The sequence below is a fragment of the Abramis brama genome (genome assembly GCF_963993115.1).
Source record: "Abramis brama genome assembly, chromosome: 17".
NCBI lineage: Eukaryota > Metazoa > Chordata > Actinopteri > Cypriniformes > Leuciscidae > Abramis > Abramis brama.
Genome location: NC_139979.1, coordinates 26,889,290 through 26,907,133, shown reverse-complemented (window position 1 = coordinate 26,907,133; position 17,844 = coordinate 26,889,290). Strand labels below are relative to the sequence as shown.

Here is a 17,844-nt window from a genome sequence, read left to right as displayed (position 1 = left end):
GTTCTTTCCCAACGTTCTTCCACAGACGACAAGATGCATCCTTGCGCGTTTTTGTCTCATCGTTTGTCACCTGCCGAACGTAACTATGACATTGGTAACAGAGAATTGTTGGCGGTCAAGTTAGCACTGGAGGAATGGTGTCACTGGTTAGAAGGGTCAGGGGTACCTTTTATCGTTTGGACCGATCACAAGAACCTAGAATATATTAGAACCGCTAAAAGACTCAACTCTAGGCAGGCTCGGTGGGCACTTTTTTTCGGACGTTTTGACTTTTCTCTTTCGTACCGCCCGGGTTCCAAAAACATCAAACCCGATTCTTTATCTCGTATTTTTGACCATTCCGAACGCCCGTCTACTCCCGAGTGTATTTTACCCGAGACATTAGTGGTCTCCACTCTCAGATGGGAGGTCGAATCGAAGGTCATGAAGGCCTTAGAAGGGGTAACGCCTCCGCCCGATTGCCCACCGAACCGTTTGTTTGTGCCAGAGGAGTATCGGTCTGACGTCATTCAGTGGGGTCATTGTTCCAGTATAGCGTGTCATCCAGGAGTTAATCGCACCAGTTTTTTGGTGAAGCAACGATTCTGGTGGCCATTAATGGCTCGCGACATCCGCAGTTTTGTTTTGGCTTGCTCGGTTTGTGCCACTGGCAAGACTTCCAATCGACCCCCGGATGGGTTACTCCAACCGCTGTCGGTCCCTTCGAGACCCTGGTCCCACATTGCGCTAGATTTTATTACCGCCCTCCCGCCCTCCCAGGGCAAGACGGTCGTTTTGACTGTCGTGGACCGGTTCTCGAAGGCGGCTCATTTTATTCCCTTGCCCAAATTACCCTCAGCCAAGGAGACAGCGGTTACTGTCGTAGATCACGTCTTTCGCTTACATGGCCTCCCGATGGACGTGGTTTCCGACAGGGGAACCCAATTTGTGTCCAAATTTTGCCAAGAATTTTGTAAGTTACTGGGGGCGACTGTCAGTCTCTCTTCGGGGTTTCAACCCCAAAGCAATGGTCAAACGGAGAGAGCCAACCAAGATCTGGAGAGAGTGTTGCGATGTTTGGTTTCCAAGAACCCTTCCTCCTGGAGCCAACAACTTTCTATGGTGGAGTACGCCCACAATTCATTACCAGTGTCATCCACGGGCCTTACTCCGTTTGAATGTAGTTTAGGTTACCAGCCACCAGTTTTTGCTAGTATGGAATCCGAAGTCGCGGTCCCCTCCGCTCACGCCTTCGTCCAGAGGTGTCGCCACACTTGGACTAGAGCCCGTGAGACTCTTCTCCAAGTGGGGGTGCGCACCAAGGCTAAGGCCGATCGCCACCGGTCGAAGCCTCCCGTATACGTCGTTGGTCAAAAAGTGTGGCTTTCAACCAAGAACATTCCTCTCCGCTCCGTTTCTAATAAACTTGCTCCCAAATTCATCGGCCCGTTTCCTGTCACCAAGATCATTAGTCCGGTGGCAGTCCGACTCAAACTTCCTCCTGCGTACAGGAGAATTCATCCCGCCTTCCATGTGTCAAAGATTAAACCTGTGTTTTGGGCACGCATTAATCCGCCAGTCCCGGTTCCCCCCCGCCGCGTCTCGTAGATGGGGAACCAACTTATTCGGTTAACCGTATTCTGGACTCGAGAAGAAGGGGACGCGGATTTCAGTACCTGGTGGACTGGGAAGGTTACGGTCTGGAGGAGAGAAGTTGGGTTCCTGTTAGAGACATTCTGGATCACTCCCTTATCGATGATTACAATCGACAGGTAAGTCCGTCGGGGAACGTTCCTTGGGGAGGGGGTACTGTCACGGTTCATGAATTCACTGTCTCTCTCTCGTCTAGTGTGCTGTTGTGTGTGTGTGTGTCTGTGGGCGTGGTCACTGATCAGCGGTGATCAGTAGCGCCAGCTGGATTCAATTGTTTGTTCCCTTTATAAGTTCAGTAACCAGTGTCTCATGTTGTCAGATCGTTGTGCTTCCCGGTGTGTTTCCTGTGCCTGTTCCTGTGTCTGTTCGTTGGATTGGATTCCCCGTGTCGTCGTGTTCATTCCTGGATTCCCTGCACTGCACTGAATCACCGAGCACCGTCACGAGGGTTTACTGCACTGGACCAGAGCACCATTCACGAGGGATCATCACTGGACTGAGCACCTTCACCAGTTGTCCACCGAGGTCCCTGCGTCACAGTTTCCACCCTACGTTGTGTCCGCCCGTCTGTTCTGCTGTGCAGACGGACGTCTTTGTTCAGTGTTTCTGACTATTGTGCTGAGTACTAATAAAGAGCGTTATTGCATTTACATCCTGTTTCTGTCTTACGTAACAGACAGCTTGGGGTTTTGACAAACTGGCAGTTGTACTTTACCTTACTCCTCAATCCAACAGCTATGTGGTTGTCAGGTGTGGCTGTTATGCGCATGACAAAGGAGATGAAAACAAGAGTCTTTAATTAATAAATCCACAATGGAAAACTCAAGAGATCTCAGGAGAAAAAACATAACCACATTAACTAAGAAATTGACAATACCAGACAGGGAACAAAGGAAAACTCAGGCCTTAAAGGGGTGGTTGAGTATGATTTCACTTTTCTAACTTTAGTTAGTTTGTAATGTTGCTTTTTGAGCATAAACAACATCTGCAAAGTTACAACGCTCAAAGTTCAAAGCAAAGGGAGATATTTGCTTTTAAAGAAATCGTTTTTTAAGGACTACAACAAACGGCTGGTAGGGACTACAAGACATTCCTCCAGGGTTAGTGACATCACCAACCCTAAAATTTACATAAACCCCGCCCCCGAGAACACGCAGTCCGTGTTGAGAAGAGGAAGAGTTGCTGTAGTCGAGCACATTTGTGAGTCAGCTCAAACTGTAGCATCCATCTTTTCACATGCAATAAAAAGTCACTCTGTGTGCATCTCACAACAGTTCCTATACGAGCGATTTATAGATTATCATGACAGAATATGCTTATTTAAGATAGTTAACTCCACATCAGCAACATAAATTCATCAACTAACCATTCAGAGACGTCATGTTGCATTCTACGTGTTGTCACTTCTTCTTGAGTCTCTCCATCTTGGTCTGACTCCGTTTAAACATAAAAGGCAGAACAGTTTCTGTCATTTTAGTGTGTGTCTGCTAGAGTTCTCAACGGGTCGGGTCGAAAATATAAGCAAATGACTCGGGTCGGGTCGGACCTCGGGCTTAATCTTTTCCGCTCAGTGAAAAAAAAACAACAACCTTTTTTATTAATAATCGCTGCTGTTCACCGTAAAGAAAGTCTGGCTTCTGCGTGCAACGTGCATCATGGAGAGGGGCGGGGGCAGACCTGACGTCGCTGCGTGCACGCCTTTAGCCTGGAGAAGAAGATGGAGTTGGTGAAAAATAAACTTGCCGCAGGTGAATTCACCGTCGCTACTACAGGAGTGGGAAAATCAGAGGTCTGGAAAGTGTTTGGAGTGATGCTGGATTCTGATGGAAATTATACAGGTTATGTGCAATGCTCAAAATGCAAGGTGCTGATGAAATATTACAGCAAAAAAACAGTGTTGTCCAGCCTGAGCCGCCATACATTAAACTGTGGGCATTCGAGTTCTTTTTATTTATTGTTGTGTGAAGATTTTTATTTAAGGCATATTTATATAGCCTATTTATATATTTAAAGTTTATTGTTTCAGTTGTTTGTATTGTTTGTATTGTTAAAAGGCATGAACATTAAAGGTTGATTTGAATTCCCGTCTGCTGGTCATGATAATACGTGTATGAGAAAAAAAAATGCGTCGGACCGCGGGCCGGGTTTGGGCAGATAATTCATGTTGATGTGTCAGGCCCGTTGAGAACTCTAGTGTCTGCGTGAGGTAATCGGAACTGCTAACACATGAGCTCTTGAAACCCCGCCCTCTGTATTTAAAGAGCCAGACACAAAATGGTGCGTTTTTGCTAACCCTTAAAAAGTGACAACTTTAACATGCTATATAAAAATATCTGTGCGGTATTTTGAGCTAAAACTTCACACACACACACACACTCTGGGGACATCAGAGATTTATTTTACATCTTGTCAAAAGGGCATTATACCACCCCTTTAAAGGGTAACTCTCGCCAAAATGCAACCTAAGGTCTTTTTGTTAATCTACCTTAGGCAAACTTTCGTTTAAAAGCATAATTAGAATGGAAACGCCACTTTTAAGTTTGACCGTATTTTCGTTTTCGGTCAAATTGCCTTTTGAATGGGAGTGCTTGGGACACTTCTATGATAGCATCAAAAATCGCTATTTTTAAAACACTAAGAAGGCTCGACACAGCATGAAACTTCACCAGAAAGTATCACCAGGGGCTCTACACATGAACTCGAGCATTGGGAACATTGTTTGTGTACACACAGTTTACTAAAAAGAAAGATTTTGAACAACTCACTGTAGCTGTGTCTGTCGGCATTTTGACAGTCAAGAATAGTAGTAACAGGGAGGAGAGTAAAGATGGAAAGCTCCTAAAGCTTAGTTCCATATAAATTCACAGATAATTTGTTGTTTTGTCGTTAGTGAAAATCAATATTGACCTTGTATTTGAAAAAGGATGCTCATATAAGAAGCAATACTAAAATTCAGAGTCAGTTCATTCACATTCGGAGATCGACTATTTTTGAATGTCAAAATGCTGGCGGACACAGCTATAGATTATAGATTATAGAGAAGATGATTATAGTGCCATTTTAACCTGATGCTATACCTGCTTCACTTGTATTAGCATCTCAGAGCCAAGTACCTGCCAGAGTTACCACTGCTGCTGCATTTTCCCAGCTTATAGTGACTTGCTCGGGGAGAGTGAGCTGCCCTAACCCACCTGATCAGTACTAATTAAATGGTTTAAAGGGTATCCTTCTTAATGATTCAGTGTTTACATGTCATCCTACACACACCACAGTCACAGTCATCTGCCTACAATATCACAACATTTCACCACAGGGGGAAATCATGATATAATTTCAGTAATCTACTAATTTATTTATAGTTTGTACAGGTGAAATTCACAGTCATAAGAGGTCATTTTAATAAAGGCTAATCGATATAGCTGTGGTGAAGAGAATGCAAAACAAGTATCTCCACAAAACCACACACAGTGAGAGCCATACAGAAGCCCTCAACTAATATAACATTGAGGAAAAAGGTGAAAATAAAAAGGGGGTTTAAATTTACTAAGAAATGAGAAAAAGATAGAGAAACAGTTAAAAGTATACATTTTCTGTAACACTTTTATTTCGATGGTCCCCTTTTGAAACATTCTGTTGTCTATAAAGAACTTTGCAGCTACATGTCAACTAACTCTCATTAGAGTATTAGTAGACTCTCTACTTAATACCTGCTAACTCTTTATTGTGATGGTCCCCCAACAGACATTCTACTGACAATAAGTAACTTTGCATGTCAACTTATTCTAACCCTAAAGGCTATTCTTGATTTACTTGAGGTTATACTTGATATACTTCAAGCGAAATCGAAGAATGAACTGATGTGACGTCATTTCGAACAAAAAAAGTTCAAAACAGCTTGACAAAGCAAACTTTCCAGAAAACTTTCCAACTGGTAAACACCTTTGTACTACCATTGGTCCATGGCAATAAAAGGTAGGTGTGCACGGAGGCTCCACCTTCTTTCACGTGTAAATCTTTTCCTGTTAATTTCTCCTGTTCCAGTCTGTCGAGGTGAGATGTGACTTGCGAGTGAAAACATGAACACGCTGGAAAGTTGCTTTATAGGAGAAAATGAAGTTGCACTTCTGATGAAAAGAGACACTGACACTTTTTCATGTTTAATATGGTAAAGCTGCTTGATTTCAAGCAATCTATTGTATAAAGTGCTATAGCCTACTATAAATAAACGCGACAGGACTGAATTGCAGAACTCGTGCAAGCAATCACCACGTTGTAATGATCAGATGCTTTTCTTATGCTTTATTTAAAAAATGACTGTTTTCTCAATTTTATTGTGTGTTTACTTAGTTATTGAGAGAGGTAAGCCTGCAGCACATATTTACATATTCATCTAACAGTTGCTTTCAGCAGTGTTGGCGGCATCAGATGTTCACTAACAGTATATCGCTGCTCACGTATTTTGAACTTTGTTTTAACCCAAAACGAAGAACGAAAAAGAACTTTGTCGTGACTCGTGAGTATATCGGGGCCTTAACCCGACCAGTCTACTAACACTCTAATGAGAGTTAGTAGACATGTAGCTGCTACTTTACTTATTGTCAACAGAATGTGTTAAAGGGACTATCAAAATAAAGTGAAACCATATTTTCTCATGCACTTTCACAAGACAAAAAGGCCAAGATACACATGGAAGATTAAGAATCAAGTTTTAGGCTGAGGGTCATCTTCCTCTGGTTTTCCTGGGTTAGAAGTAACCTTTAAAGCCATATCCTGTTTGAGTTCTTTTGCCACATCTTGTGTTCTGCTGAAACAAACAAACAAACAAACAAAAAATCATTTGAATGATTTGGTTGAACTGAATAAACTGAGAGTATATTGTTATTGTCTATAATAACAGTATATAACTAAATAACTATAACTAATACCCCCCCCCCCCCCCCCCACACACACACAGAGAGAGAGAGAGAGACAGACATATGTGTATACATAAATAAATACATATATATATACATATACTATGTCAGTGAAGATCAACATGTTTGTGTGTGTGTGTGTGTGTATATATATATATATACATACATACACACGCACACACACTCACACACTCACACACTCTCTCTCTTGGTAGTCCATCGTATCCGATGATGACATTCCACTTCATTTGCGGTGTACTCTTTTATGACTGTAGAGTCCAATCCTTGATCCACAATTTTTAATACATATTGGGCATGTAAAGTCTGAGTTTGTAGAGGCAGACATGGTTGCATGTCTCCGTAGTCTTTTTTGTTGTTTCCTTATATTCCTCTCAGATTCCAGCTGCACTATTCCTGTGTGGCAGAGCTGCTTCCAGGTGGTTTGGTTTGCTGTGAATTCTTTAAGGCATGATGGATTAATTTGACACTTTCCTAGTGATGTTTTTAGTTGGTCTTTGTACCGCTTTTTCTGACCCCCTGCAGAACGGCGGCCCTGATGCAGCTGACCATAAAGGATTTGTCGTGGAAGACGATCTTGAGGCATCCTAATAACATCGTTAAATCATCTAAATCGACAACATGTATGTTAGACCCTATACCGACTAAGCTACTGAAAGAGATGCTTCCAGAGGTCACAGATCCTCTTCTTAATATCATTAATTCATCTTTGTCACTAGGATATGTACCGAAATCTTTTAAGCTGGCTATGATTAAACCGCTTGTTAAAAAAACGCAACTTGATCCTACAGAATTAGTCAATTATAGGACGATCTCGAATCTACCCTTTTTGTCAAAGATACTAGAAAAGGCAGTATCCTCACAACTATGTTCCTTTTTAGAAAGAAATTATATCTGCGAGGATTTTCAGTCCAGATTTAGACCGTACCATAGTACCGAGACAGCTCTCATTAGAGTTATAAATTATTTGCTCTTATCATCCGATCGTGGTTGTATTTCGCTATTAGTGTTACTCGATCTAAGTGCTGCATTTGACACTATTGACCACAACATTCTTTTAAATAGACTCGAAAATTATGTTGGCATTAGTGGAATTGCTTTAGCATGGTTTAAATCATATTTATATGACCGTTATCAGTTTGTAGCAGTAAATGAAGAGATGTCTTATCGATCACAAGTTCAGTATGGCGCACCACAAGGCTCAGTACTAGGACCGTTGCTGTTCACTCTGTATATGCTACCATTAGGAGATATCATTAGGAAGCATGGCATTAGTTTTCACTGTTATGCTGACGATACTCAGCTCTATATTTCTTCACGCCCAGACGAAACTTACCAATTCACTAAATTAACAGAATGCATAGCTGATATAAAAAATTGGATGACTAGTAATTTCCTACTACTTAACTCTGAAAAAAACAGAGATTCTAATTATTGGACAAAAAACATCCTCACGTAATAACCTAGAATACTGTCTAACACTTGATGGCTGCTCTGTTAAGTCTTCGTCGTCAGTTAGGAACCTGGGTGTGCTCCTTTGATACCAATCTTTCATTTGAAAGTCACGTGTCTAGTATCTGTAAAACCACATTTTTCCATCTTAAAAATATATATCTAAATTACGCCATATGCTCTCATTGACAAATGCGGAACAATTAGTCCATGCGTTCATGACCTCAAGGCTAGATTATTGTAATGCTCTACTGGGTGGTTGCCCTGCACGCTTAATAAACAAACTCCAGCTAGTTCAAAATGCAGCAGCTCGAGTCCTTACCAGAACCAGGAAGTATGACCATTTTAGCCCGGTTCTGTCAACACTGCATTGGCTCCCTATTAAACATCGTATACATTTTAAAATATTGCTGATTACTTACAAAGCACTAAATGGTTAAGCTCTGCAGTACTTGAGCGAGCTCTTAACGCATTATAGTCCTTCACGTCTATTGCGATCTCAAAATTCCGGCCAGTTGATAATACCTAGAATATCAAAATCGACTGCTGGCGGTAGATCCTTTTCCTATTTAGCGCCAAAACTTTGGAACAGTCTTCCTACCATTGTCTGGGAAGCAGACACACTCTGTCAGTTCAAAGCAAGATTAAAGACACATCTCTTTGACCTAGCATACACAACACATTATAGACTTCTTCAATTCAATGATTAGGCTGCATAGATTAGATCAGACGGAACCGGGAACACTTAAATCCCCATAAATCCTGATGTACTCGTTACATCATAAGAAGAATGGACCCAATGACAACGCAGTGCTGAAGTGCCAACTAGTCTCTCCCTATGGAGGATCCCTTTACCACTCTACAGATAAAGCGTTTTTGGGAAATTCGTTTCACGTACTTACCCCGAAGTAACAAAATAAAATAAAATAAAATAAAATAAAATTCTGTATCAAAATTTTATAAGGCACCATTACTTTGTTTAGGCTTGGTTTGTAGGGAATTCCAAACCTGCGCACATATATTCAAACGCACATAACTATAGAACCAATTCTTAATGCGCATGTGAATGCCATTAGCGTTTCTCACAGGTTCGCGATTAAAGTCTGTGTAGAGAGAATGGTGTCGTCTTAGCGGCCCCTAATTTAATAACAAATGATCATTGCGACGGAAGCGAATCAATGAACAATAACTTTAGCTGGAAAATAACTTTATTAAAGAACCGCTATAAAGCCAAAACAATCTCTGTTACCATAAATTATACGTTTATCTCTGTAAAGCTGCTTTGAAACAATCTACATTGTTAAAAGTGCTATATAAATGAGGATGACTTGACTTGACATGCCCAAGCCAGCGTAGTTGATGTTCAGTGACTGTTGCCTCCATACTCTTGCAGTTTGTTCTAGCAAGCACTTCAGAATGTGGTACATGGTCATAGCATGTGATCCCCAAGATTCGCTGCAAGCACCTTATATGGAAACGCTCCAGCAACCTTAGGTACAGGCTTCACAGCTGTAAAGAAGAGTGGTGATGCACACACCTTTATAGATGGTAACTTTAGTGCCCAATTGAAGGTGCTTATTTTGAAAGACCTTGCGTCGAAGTTTGCCAAAGGCTGCAGAAGCTTGCCTTATCCGATTATTTATTTTGTAATCAAGATTGCAGTCCTCTGATACAATGCTGCCTAGATACTTAAAGGATGGCACTTTTGTAAGTGGTTGTTGTTCTATGGTAAAAACAGGCATGGTAGGTGGAGGGCTGAGCCTCCATTGGCATATCACTTCAGTTTTGGTGGTATTAACTGACAAGCCCAATCTGCTATAGGTCTTCACCGCAGCAGCAAGGATAATTTGCAGGTCTTCTGGGGTATGTGCCACGAACACGCAGTCGTCAGCATACTGCAACTCAAGGACCCGCATTACTGAGATCTTAGTTGCGGCCTGGAACCTTCGAATATTAAAGAGATTTCCATCCAACCTGAAGTCAACAGTGATCCCAATACTGCTTTCAAGCTTATCACACAGAAGCTTTGTGACACAAAGGAGGTAGATATTAAAAAGTACCGGTGCCAGCACACATCCTTGTCTTACCCCAGTGCGTACTCCAAAAGGCTCTGACTCCTGACCACCTGTGGTCACACGAGCTACCATCCCTTCATGGAACTGTGACAGGATGTTACAAAACTTTTTTGGACAGCCAAATTTTGTTAAGATGTCCCAGAGCAGCTCTCGATTCACAGTGTTGAATGCTTTGGAGAGATCGACAAATGCCATGAAGAGGTCCTGATGTTGTTCACGGCATTTTTCTTGGAGCTGTCTCACTGTGAAAATCATATCCACAGTACTCCGATTCTTTCTGAAGCCACACTGTGACTCTGGCAACAAATGTTCGGTTAGGTTTTCCACCAGCCTACGTAGCATGATTTTTGCCGGGACCTTACCTGCGACTGCTAGCAGCGATATACCTCGACTGTTGCTACAAATAGATTTTTCACTCTTGTTTTTATATAAAGTGACAATACTTGCATCTCTCCATTGTTGAGGGACACACTCCTGTTCCCAGACCTGCAGGATGTATTGATGAATCATCCTGGTACACAGGTAGCCACCCTGTTTAAGGAGCTCAGCTGGGATGCCGTCATTGCCAGGGGACTTATTATCTTTGAGGGAGTTGATCGCTGCTAGCACCTCTAGAAATGTTGGAAGATGATCAAGGGCTTGGATAGGTGGTCGATTTGGTAGCTCCTCCAAGATGGAATGATCAATTGGTGACTGATGGTTAAGGAGAACTTCAAAATATTCAGCCCACCTTGCCAAGATCTGTTTCCTGTCTTTTAAAATTGTTAGTCCATCTGCTGCTTTTAAAGGTGTAATAGAACAATTCCTAGGTCCATATATGACTTTTAAGGAGTTGTAGAAGTTATACATATCGTTTCTATCAGCATATAATTGAATTTCTTGAGCCTTGTTCAACCACCATGAATTCTGTAGAGTACGTAAAGTTGTCTGTACCTCCTTGCGTGCTGTTTGCCATTGCTGCCGAAGGATGGTGGATGCAGGGCAGCTGATGATAGCCCTGTATGCTCTGCGCTTAGTTTCCAGCATGGACATGATGGCATCATAGTTCTCATTGAACCAGTCCTGATGTTTTCTGGTTTTATAGCCTATAGAATCGACTGCAGTTCCATGTAACATTGAGGCAATGGATGCCCATTTCTGATCTATGGTGTAATCAGAACACAGAACGGACTCGCACTCTGATGACCTCATACCTATTGAAAGGCGGAACATATTCCTTGGTGAAGCCGACTTTAGCTTAGCTCAATTCAGTTGCTTTTTGGTGGATTTCCTGAGACGCTGTGGGGGGCGCACTTTGAAATGGAGCTTGGTAATAATCAAGCGGTGATCCATCCAGCACTCTGCACCTCTCATGGCCCGGGTCAACAGAACATCACTAATGTCAGCACGTCTTGCTATGACATAGTCAATCAGATGCTAGTGTTTAGATCGTGGATGCATCCAAGATGGTTTATATTTGGTTTTCTGCTGAAACAATGTGTTGGTAATAGTGAGGTCATGCTCTGCGCAGAGTGTTAGCAGCCCAAGACCATTTGCATTCACCTGCCCAACACCATGTCTACCCATTTCTCCACGCCATAAATCGTTGTTTCTTCCCACCCTAGCATTAAAATCACCCAGAAGGAATATCTTATCATTCCTAGGGATATGCTGAAGGGTGTCATCTAGTAGCTGATAGAATCCATCCTTCACACTGTCGTCTGATGGTAATGTGGGCGCGTATGCACTTAGTAGAGTAGCATAGCGTGCTTTTGCTAGGGGGATACGGAGGGTCATCAACCTCTCATTTACTCCGATGGGTGTTTCAGTGAGACAGGGCAGGAGACTGTTCTTGATTGCCATTCCCACACCGTGCTGATGCTTGTTACCAGGGGGATAGCCTCTCCAGAAGAAGGTGTATCCTCACACACACACACACACACACACACACACACATTGAAATTCACTGACATAGTACAAATAATACATGTGTATTATTTGAAACACAACGTTAATCTTAAATTAAACCTGCCTCCTGGTAGGTTTAATTAAAGCCTCAATTTAATCCTGGAGTTGCTCTAGTCTAGTTACCCTAGTGTGGAACAACTGATTAGTGAAAAAAAAAAAACCTTCAAGGCTCATGTGTGAGCTGAGAGTACAGTGTAATATGCTGATGATTCAATTTTCCTTACCCACATTGCACGCATCCCTTACCATACACATGTGCATATTAAGTACATTGAGCTCATAAATTGTGGTAAATGGATGCTCAAACACACTTGCTTGATGTGTGAGAACCCATAAGGTTTGTTCTCACATGTCACACAAGCAAGTTTGAGCTTCCACAAGAATCAACAAGGTTTGTTCTCACATGTAAAGTATGGGTGAACTTCTTGTTTACCATATTTTATGTGCTCAATGTAATAAATAATGAATTAAAAAATGTATGGTTTTGGTCAACTGTTCTTTTTTTTCATGAGCAAAAATATATTTCCTGACTTTTTAAAGTGATTTAAGTAATTTATCCAAGAGGTTACTGAGGTTAAGGGTTAGGGGTTAGAGGTCATGAATCAAAGGTTATTGAAAAAGTTGACCTGGGCTCAGGAGCAGGTCGGATACTTGGCAGGACATCCCAGCTTGAAGTTAAGCTGTCATGTTATGAGGAGAAACAATCATATCACCAATCACAATCCATCAAAGTAATCAGACAAACATGATCAAAGAATGTTAACGCTAAAGACGAAAACAAGACAAATACAAGAAATACAAGACAAACTACGTTCTAATAATTAAGTTAAATCAGTTTTTAATGAATGAAATCCAAATCAGCTGTGGGATCTTTTTTACCACACTATTTTCAGTAAATATTACTATTTGATAATTGATGTATTCATTTTTAATTAATAATGTAATTACAAATAGTATTACTAACAGTTGCAAATTGTTTTAGGCTGAATGTTTAACAGTGGCATGTAAACTGTGTTTGGGTATATTGATCTCTTTGGATTATTTTAACTTGCATTAAAGTAGCTAGTTTGGATCTAAGTACCAAGATATAGATAAGGTGGCATTGATACAATGTTCAGTTCCCTTTTGCGTTGATATCTGACGCAAAACGTCAAAAAATGAGTAGAGCGAGGACTTTTCAGTGCATTCATTACTATTTTAATATTCATGAGGTAAGACATCACTATTAAAGTATAAGCTTCCAGCACTTCGCCCACACATCGCACCAGAACCGTTTTCAGAACCGAAACTTTGGAATTTCGCATGGTTCCGGTATTTTTCAAAAACACTAACGGTTTTGAACGGTTAAGAATTGATTCTCGGTTCCCAACCCTAGTGATTGCTATGCGAGAGCGCAGGTACAGTGCAGAGGGTGGAAGAGATGCTTGCGGGCGCTCTACCCCTCAAGCGCATCATCGAATGAATCCCTTGCCATATCCAGGAGCCGGCACCGTCCACCAGCTCCTTCAGACCAAGGCCTAGTGAAAGGAGAGAGGAGCAAAAGGCCAGCATGGCGGCCCATGTCACAGAATGTGTCTCAGTGGGTAATGAATACTTTAAGTCAGGCTACAGGATTCAGTTTGGCTTCCGTCCACCTGTGTTTAATGGTGTAGTAGCTACGTTGGGACAGGAGTCAGAAAAGGTATTTTTTCAACAAAGAACTGCAGTATCTCTTGGTGAAAAGGGCCATAGAAAAAGTATCTCTCCCAGAGAGAGAATCAGGGTACTACAGTCAGTTCTTTATTGTGTCCAAAAAGAGAGGGGGATTGCATTTGATTTTAGATCTGAGGGGCCTGAACAGTACTCTTCGGACATACAGGTTCAAGATGCTGAACCTCTTGCTGAACTTTGTGTCTCAAATCCAGTTCGAGGACTGGTTTGTGATGATAGATCGAAAGGATGCTTACTGTCACATCAAGAAAACAAGAGGGCAAACTTTCAGTCTTACAGGTTCAGAGACTGATAGGTCTGTCTCATGGGGACAGCGGCCAGTGTCATTCCACTAAGCTTTCTGCACATGAGACCATTCCAGTTCTGGCTCCTGACTGCGCCCCAGACCGGACTATAATCCAAAAGTTCATTCTGTGTCTGGTCAGCCAATGGTCTTGCAGTCAGCCAATGGACTTTATTTCCTCTGCTTCATGGGATGCAACAGCAAGAAAGTCTGCATCTGTTATGTCCGTTGTGTGCTTTCAGGATCTATGTCCACTGCTCAGGCAAGTGGCGTAAGTCCTCTCAGCTTCTGGTCTGCTTTTGGAGGCTGCAATAGAGTGAATGCAGTCACCAAACAGTGTATCTCACTTTGGATCACGGATGCAAATCTCCCTCTCCTATGAGGCACGGAATGGCTTAGCCCCTAGAAGTTAGGGCCCACCCCACTAAGAGTGTTGTGTCTTCCAAAGCTCTTGCTAGGGGTGCATCCTTGCAAGATGTTTGTGCTGTGGACAGATTTTTTTTATCTGGCAAGACAGGTTTTATTGTCTGGACATGGATTCAACCACAGGGTCTCAAGTCCTTCAGGGTTGATTCGGTCTCAGCCGGCGCTCAACAACTGTCTGTACAGATATAGGCACTGCCCCTTGGCATGGCGACGTTGGTATTAAAGTTCCCATAGTGTCAAGCTATGACGCGATGTTGAGTTCCACTTGAAAGGGATTTTCTCAGGTTATGTATGTAACCCGGTTACCTGAGAGGGGAATGAGACACCACATCACGCTACCATGTTATGCAACTACGTTGCTATGTTATCACGTTCAGCCAGTCACAGATTAGCGTGTGTAAACACGTGCTTCAGACACCGGCTCACGCAAAGCCTTCCCATAGCGTTAAGCCATGACGCGGCATCTCATTCCCCTCTCAGGGAACCGGGTTAAACCTGAGACATTTTCATTTAAACCATCATTTTGTTTGAGAATGACATTTAAATGTTTAAAGTTTGTTGGATCAGCATTGAAATTTTGATGAAAGCCGACCGCACACCTTGGTGCAGACAGGGATATTGAACTAACATTTATTTGTTGTTGATGTCCACAAGATCATGTCCGTAGGGCTGTGTTTAACTTTTAGACAAACTCGCCAACTTCCCTAAGTACATCCCCTCAGGGTAATCCCCGTCGACATTTTGAAATGCATTCAACTTCGTCAAGTGGACAACTTCAAGGGAAGTTTATTTGGACAGACCCTTCGATTTTGACCGAGGGAGCGAGTCTATATGTCATTGTACACTTAAGGCAGATCCATAGACCACAATGCTCACACTTAAATAAGGGCATAGGGTGTTCCATTTAAACTCATTGCAAGGATTCCGCCAGTAGTGGGCACTTGTGCAACGTAGGAAATGACTTCCATCAGAGTAAATGAGATGGAGGGAAGTTAGCGAGGAAAGGGCATAAAAAATTTGAACTTAAACGTAGCCTATATTTCTGCATAATAATAGTGGGTTTTACCCAATCAGTGGGCTGTTTTCCAGTGTTGTATAAAGTATCCAATCATCATACTCAAGTAAAAGCACAGATAACTTTATGGAAATTGACATGAGTAAAAGTTAAAGTTGCTCATAAGAAAAATACTTATGTAAAAGTATCAAAGTAACTGATATTAAAAGTACTTAAGTATTAAAAGTACAGGTACATTTTATAAATAATGGCACAGGTGATTCTAACAATGGCAACTGTCATGATCCCTGTATCATGGTTCCTTGTTGTGGACTAATTTTTAAGTGTATTTTTGTTCATTGCTTCCCCTTTCCTGTTTAGTTCCTGTTTGCCTTTCTTTCTGTAGATGGCTGTTTCTCAATTCCAAGAACGCAAAAACAGACATGTGTTCTCGTTGAGACCGGTCTTGCCAGGCGACCTTAGGACACAGAATGCGAGAATGCTCTTTGTGAGAATTGTGATGTGCCTCAAATATTGCTGCTTAACTGACCATCTCTGCAAACAGCGACTAATGACCAACGCATAATAAATACAACATAACATCACAAACAAATGTCACAACCTGTTAAACATTTCTTTCATATTATTATAGACATTGTTTTCATATAAGTTTATATCTTTTTTATTTTACCGTGTGTATTTATGAAAATGAGTAGCCTGTGTTACCTATGCTTTGTCAATTTTCTTTTTTGATGATTCTTTTTAATATGCCAATAAAAATACTGCAGCTTTCTTAAGGTCTTTATCACTTTATTAAAATTAAGCAAAAGAGACGGACAAATGTTTACTTTTACGAGCTGTCACACATTTCGATCGTGCAGCGGGAATCTCTGAAGTGAGACATTAAGTTTAAAGCTTACAGGACATACGTCGACAGCATCTTCTGGGATTTTTAACGATTCGATTCTCTCAATCTGCATTCGATGCATCCTCAATATCAAGAACATAACTGGGCACTTTCATGCATCCTCTGTACTTGTGGTCTTGAGTATTGGAATTGAACTTCGACGGTTGATGATGACGTAGTATGAAAAACACAAGTACTGCTACAACTGGATACTCATCTCTCCGCTTCGTCTCTGCCACTACGTAACAGCAACCTAACTGAGATTCTGCGTTAGGGTATGTAAGAGTTATTAAAGGGATTGTGCACACACACAAATTAAATTCTATCATAATTTACCGACGCTCAAGTTCAAATCTAGGAATTTCTTCTTCTTCAGAACACTAAAGAAGAAAAGCTGTTCTTTCCATACAATGAATGGGGTCCAAAAACAACACTGAACCCCAGTGTCTTTCATTGTATTGACCAAAAAAATATATATATATTTTTTTTAGATATATTCATTTATTTTCCATTAAAGAAATGCATACATGTTGGGAACAACATATGGGTAAGTAAATAGAAGTTTTGAGTAAACTGTCCCTTTAACTCAAGAGCTGAACGATTCAAATGAGAGTGTCTTACTACAAATGCGTTGTAATCCACAATACAACAAAATAAAGCAGACTATACTGCAGTAAGATGAATGAATTCGTTCAGACAACACATATTTCAAAAACACAAGATGTAGGACAGTGGAAATAAGGAGGCACAACAGTCAAAGATGTCCGTCTACAAATTTTTACATCGCATAAGCTTTTAATCTTTTTAATTATTTAGGCTACCAAAACTAAAATGAATAGAGACTTCAATTTAGGACACCAGTGGAGAGCTGTTGCGCATTGCTCGGTGTGCTGGTGCTTCTCAAGATTTAAATGTGATTTGCAAAACAAATCATTCACACCCCTTCACGAACCAGTTTAACAAATTCAAATAACCGAACTGATCAAAAGATTTCCATAGTATTTTTATGGAAGTCAATGGGGTACATCAACTGTCTGTTGAATGTTGAAGTGAACTATTCCATTAAGTACAGTAATAAAGTATTTGTACTTATTACAAATAAGTTATTATACACCACTGCCATATTCAAACCACGATGGGCATATTCAAACTCTTTACCTGATTTTTTTTTCTAATTCACTGGGGGTTTGGTTTTGTGGTGGATCTTTGGGTAAAGCAGTTGAAAAACACCCATTGTAGTTTGAAAATGCCCACTGATAAATACACCTGTAATGGTTCTGGGTTATCCTGGGCCACGGTGCAGGTTGTTTCTGTTGACCCCCTTGAAATCGTGTTTCGGGGGTGGGTGGGTTTTCCCCTTGAATGAAATCGTATTCACCACCACCTTTAGCTCTGCTAGGGACGGTCCTACTTCTCAGTAATTGATGCTTCCTCAGAGAGAAAACATAGGTGCATCCTATACAAAATTCTTGTTTGTTGAACCACCT

General features: G+C 41.3%; 1 protein-coding gene across 3 annotated transcripts in view; it reads right to left on the bottom strand.

Moving 5' to 3' along the window:
* Positions 1-4,960: 4,960 nt before the first annotated feature.
* Positions 4,961-17,844, bottom strand: part of ca14 (carbonic anhydrase XIV) — a 50,757-nt gene continuing 37,873 nt past the window's right edge. The window contains exons 11-12 of one of the 3 annotated variants that reach the window (XM_084089571.1): positions 12,664-12,717; positions 4,961-6,433 (exon numbers count right to left, since the gene is read on the bottom strand). In XM_084089571.1, the coding sequence (XP_083945697.1) occupies positions 6,334-6,433; positions 12,664-12,717 (154 nt within the window). In that variant the 3' untranslated portion in view covers positions 4,961-6,333. Of the gene's footprint in view, positions 6,437-12,663; positions 12,718-17,844 lie in introns of all 3 variants that reach the window. The other 2 variants (XM_084089570.1, XM_084089572.1) reach the window with 2 other exon arrangements.